At 45.2% G+C, this 5,295-nt stretch overlaps 1 protein-coding gene across 1 annotated transcript; it reads right to left on the minus strand.

Moving 5' to 3' along the window:
- Positions 1–1,255: 1,255 nt before the first annotated feature.
- LOC149940255 (uncharacterized) lies at positions 1,256–4,814 on the minus strand. The gene is made up of 2 exons (XM_090179190.1): positions 2,126–4,814; positions 1,256–1,680 (listed from the first exon to the last, which is right to left on the minus strand). The coding sequence occupies exons 1-2, from the start codon at positions 4,812–4,814 to the stop codon at positions 1,256–1,258; spliced, it is 3,114 nt and encodes a 1,037-aa protein (XP_090035316.1).
- Between the last annotated feature and the right edge of the window lie 481 nt (positions 4,815–5,295).

Raw genomic sequence — 5,295 nt, forward strand, 5'->3', positions numbered from 1 at the left:
ACGAACTTAGTTGAGAAATACGAAAATGTAATGACTATCTTAGGAGAGACCATACGTGTTCGAGATCTTATTGCAAATAACGTAGTGTCACAGCTGCGCGAATCAATTCAAATGAAGTGTAACGGTTGTATGTATTCCCTTCCATCACAATTAGAACATGACTGTTTAGTTCAAGAATGGGCCTAGAGAGTGGAGACATCCTTCCCGGATGCCGTAAAGTCTCTCGATATTAATTCCACCCATAATGTATTTCTAAACAAAACATTTCTTAGTCACGAATTTTGTAAAGAAATTTTAACTATTATTATTTGTACTTCGAAAAAAATGCTCTTATAAATAAAAATAAATTTGCTAAATATATATCATTTGTTCTCCGTTCCTCGACATTAATAGTCATGGAAATAGACCTAAGCCTAAAGCACCCCTTTAACGGAATAATAAGTGGCGCAACCCAATCGGGAAAGTCCGTGTTTGTTGCAAACCTAATAAAGAATATACAAATATGTATATCGCCAGTTCCCGAAAGAGTAATATGGTGTTACACTGAATATCAATCTACCTTGTTTAATTCTGTACTACGTCACTCTCCAGCGGTGGAATTTCTTGAAGGACTTTTAGACGTAAATATCCTGTGATAACTCAGGGGAATATTTTGAACTGAATTCGGTTAATGTAACAACGCGAAATTACGAATGCGAGATACAATTAATACAAACTTTATTTACAAAAAGAGGAAACTAAAATGTTACAAAAGGGGTCTACAAATTAATAATCGCCGCGACTGGTTTTGTTAACGTACAATAGTACTAATTGCAATTTTTATTCCGAGTTCGCGGGAGAGAATTTTAGGCGCTGTTGGCCCGTTGCTGTTTTAGCGTGATTCTGCCTTTTTCCCTCCAATTTAACAAACTCTAGCTCGTGAAAGATGCTTTACAAAAGGAGGGGCAATATTTCCAAGAAAAGCCAAGGGAAAAATACCCAAGCCGGACTGAACGCTACTGAAGCTGACACTTAGGGTGGTAAAGGGGAACGAGCGTCCGATCGTCACCGTCGGCTAAAGAATGTGCCCGCGAAAATCGGCGTTGGAAAATACACGGTGTACGTTCTTGTCGCAAACGTGTAAAGGGTGATATATTTATATAGATTCACAAATCAAATTTAGAAAAGAAAAATAGTAAAAAGAGGGGGGGGGGAAGGTTTTGTTTTAACAGATTCCGCCCCATTGGACTGTTATAAGTCCAATCAAAAATAAACATTAAATTTCCAAAAGGTACAATAACTGAATAAGACGCCGCAGTTTTGTGCCGTTGGCTAGTCTTATTATGCAAGATTGCACTTGTCCATCACGACCTATAAATGTTTGATTGATGATCCCTATCTTCCAAGCCAGCCTGGGCATCTTTGGTTCTTCAATTTGAACGACGTCACCGATTTCTAATGGCTTAGTAGGAATGTTTTTAGTTTTGAAGTGGGCACTGCGTAGCTCTAAAAGATAGTCCGTTTTCCATCTTTTCCAAAACCCTTCGGTGAGGGTTTGTTGATATCTACGTCGACGCAACAAATCTCCTCTGGTTGAATTCGGCACGTTGTTCTGCCTTGCCGATCTCGGTGGCAGACCGGTCAAACGATCTCCGACTAAGAAATGCGCGGGGGATAATGGATAGGGCTCACCTGGATCTTCTGACACGTAGGTCAAAGGGCGAGCGTTAATTGTTGCTTCTGCCTCAATTAGTGTCGTCTCGAGTTCTTAGTAGGTAAGACGCGCGCGACCTAGAACTTTACGGAGTGAGGATTTTACGGACCGGATAAGGCGTTCGTAAAACCCGCCCCACCAGGCCGCTCTATCAGCTATGAGCACCCATGATATTTGCGAGTTAGCTAAATACTGCGTGAATTTTGGATTGTTGGCTTGCTGCCATAACTCGCGTAATTCATGGTCGGCGCGTTTGAAAGTCTTCGTTATCCGAAACGATTCTTTGCACCGTTCCTCTGCGACTCACGAATCGTCGGAAAGCTAAAAGGAAATTTTCTGTGGTCTGATTACTCACTAACTCAAGGTGTACCGCACGGGTTACCGTAAATATGACGATGTAACACTTCGCCTCTTCGCGCGTATATAGCGGACCTGCGAAGTCCAAACCCGTAGTGTTGAAAACCGGAGCCGGTCTGACTCGATAATCTGGCAGTGGCGCCATCACGGTGTCCGAGGGTTTCGCCCGGAAGTAATTGCAGATGACGCACCGTTTAAGATTTATTGTGACCGTTAAACGACCTTTTATCAGCCAGAACTTTTCGCGTATAGCGACTAGGGTTTGATTTGTTCCTCCGTGCATAACTTTCTCGTGGGCGGCGCGTACGAATAAGTCAGCCAGATGATGCGTTGGGGAGAGGATCCAGGGATGACGCTTTTCGTAGGAAAGCTCGCTCTTCTGCAGTCTTCCTCCAAGGCAGAAAACTCCATTGTCATCCAATTTAGGATGTAATCTTAGAATGGGCGATTGCTTAGGAATGCCTTTGCCGTCTTTTAGCTGGCGAATTTCGTCCGGAAAGGCTGCCGTTTGGGCGGCTTTCACCCAGTATGTTTCGGCTTCGCGAATTTCTTCGGAGACGAGTTCTCCAGTTCTCTTGTTATTTTTGAATTTGAGATTATGAATTAGTCTTAACGCAAAGGCGGTGCTTCGATACAGTCTTCGCAATGAGCTATACATCTTGATGGGCAGTATTTCTTCCGGAGCTACTGTTATTAGGAGCGTGGTTTTACGCAATTCGTCCGCGACGTTATTTAATTCGACGTCTTCAACCTCATCAGGAAGAAGTTCCGACTCTCTGTTGTTCCTCAGGAACGGAGGACCTACCCACCAGAGTTTGTTAGCCCTTAGGTCGAGAATCTTAAGACCACGCGTTGGGAGATCGGCGGGATTTTCAATGCCTTTGCAGTGATGCCAACTTGCCGGTTCGGATATGTTCTGTATGTCCCTGACTCGATTCTGGATGAAGGTCTTCCATTTTTCTGCCGGGCTCTGAATCCAACCCAATGTTATTCGGGAGTCAGTCCACATGTAGATTTGACTAGGTTTTGTCCTCAATGTTTTCTTCAAGTGATTGACAAGTTTTGCGCCTAGCAGCGCTCCCATTAGCTCAAGGCGTGGGATGGTTAAGGACTTGACTGGTGCTACACGCGATTTTGATGTAATGAAGGTGGTTTTTATCTCTCCCTTCGCCGACTGGAACCTAAAGTTCACCACGGCTGCGTAAGCGCGCGGGCTTGCGTCTGTGAAACAGTGTATTTCCAGGGAGCTATCCGATTTGACCTTGCCTTCGAAATAGAGTCGTGGAACTTCGATTTGCGTCAAGTCTTTGAGCTCTGCACACCAAACGTTGAATGTGGTCGCCACCTCTTCGGACAGTTCTGTATCCCATGTTATCTCTTTTTCCTTTTCTTTCCATAGCTGCTGGAAAAACATCTTTCCTCGAATCGTGTATGGCGTGATTAGCCCTAGTGGATCGAAAATCCGAGCCACTGATTTGAGGACCCATCGTTTTGTGTTCCGTCGCTCTTGAATAAATTGGAGTAGATGACTTATGTTGAATGTCCACAAGTCGTCTGAGCTATTCCACGTGAGACCCAGTACTTTGGCTTCGGAAAAGGCGGTCATGTTCGGACCATATCCGATTTCTGGGATGTTGTTCCATTTTCGTAGCTGCATGCCAGCGGAACTCATAATCTCTTGACAGTCTTTGATTAACTGATATGCTTTGTTATCGTTGGCGGCTCCAGAGACCATGTCGTCTACGTACATTGAATCGTCCAGGATACGGCTTGCGTCCGGTTTTGTCGCCTCGAACTTTTTGGCGGGCAATCGTATTACGGCCGCCAATAGGAATGGAGAGCATTTGACTCCGAAAGGGACGCTCGTAAAACGGTAAAGTTCCAAGTTGGAGCCTGTTTGCGGCTTGTCCAAATCGACCCAAAGGAAGCGCAATACATCCCCGTCCTCTTCTCGAATGCGGATTTGGAGAAAGGCTTTGGCAATGACTCCGGTGAACGCCACCTTGTTTTCGCCGAATCGAAGGAGGACGTCATATAAGTCTGGATTGAGGTTCGGTCCGACCTCCAGGCATTCATTTAAGGATGGAACTCCGACGGCGTGAGCGGAAGCGTCGTAGATGATTCGCGTTCGCGTGGTTTCGCTGTTTTCGCGTACAACTGTACAGAATGGCATATGATAGATGAGATGAGATGACTTGGCTCTTGGTAGGACCTTTTCGATGATTTCCGAATTGAGTTGTTCCTTGAAGATCGAGTTGCATTCCTGAAGGAGAGGCTTGTTTCGCAAAAGTCTCTTGTATTGATTTTGCGAACGAATGGAAGCGATCTGAAGGTTGTCACCGAGCTCCGAAACGTTCAAGTTGAAAGGTAGGGCTGTTGTATAGCGCTCGTTTTTGTATACGGTGTTTTTCTCGAAGTTTTCAAGAATTTGGTTGTCAGTGTTGACATCTTGGTCTTGGTCTTTTACGCCGAAAGACTCGATATTCCAAAAGCTTTCCAGATGGTTTGATAAATCGTCTTCTTGATTGACCTCTACAGATACTCGCATGATTGTGACTGTAATGATTGCTATAGTTGACGAACTGACAGCCGTTGGACCTTGTACAGTCCAACCGAAAATTGTTTCCATTCCAATTAGCGTAGATCCAAAGCGTTCGATTTGGCCATTTAAAACCAAAACGTTTCCAATGTAATCAGCGCCAATAAGAACATCGATAGAAGACGAGTCTCGTCTCGTCTTCTCGAGTCCTACTGCATCTGCCATCAATAGTCCTCTCTTTCGGAATTACTGCGCGAGTTCCGAGTCCGGAACTGCGAACACTGATCCGCAGATTTCAGGGATCTCATAGGCTTCCAGGCTTACATTTTGATAGGGATCGTGGCGACTCTTCAATTTGAGGAGTACCTTTCTTCTCTTGCTTCTTACGGCGTTGCGAGCGCCGAAACTATGCAGGTCAAGCGTTTCTTCGCCCATCACCTTAAGTTCAAGCTGTTTTGAGACGCTCTCTTTGACAAATGTCACGTGGCTTCCAGAATCTAGAAGGCAGCGCACGGAACGCGATTTGCCACCTAACGAGCTCTCGGCGATGGCAACTGCTGTCTGGAGGAGGATTGACCCTGCGCAAACTGCGGCCGCACTGGCTGCTACTTTTAAACCCGTAGTTTCCGGCTCGCTGGGTTTTGTTGGAGTGGGATCTGGTGGCTTGTCACAGATCAAATGGTGATGCTTATGACCGCACTTACGG

Source organism: Leiobunum rupestre, chromosome 6 (genome assembly GCF_980474605.1).
Source record: "Leiobunum rupestre chromosome 6, qqLeiRupe1.1.hap1, whole genome shotgun sequence".
Lineage (NCBI taxonomy): Eukaryota > Metazoa > Arthropoda > Arachnida > Opiliones > Sclerosomatidae > Leiobunum > Leiobunum rupestre.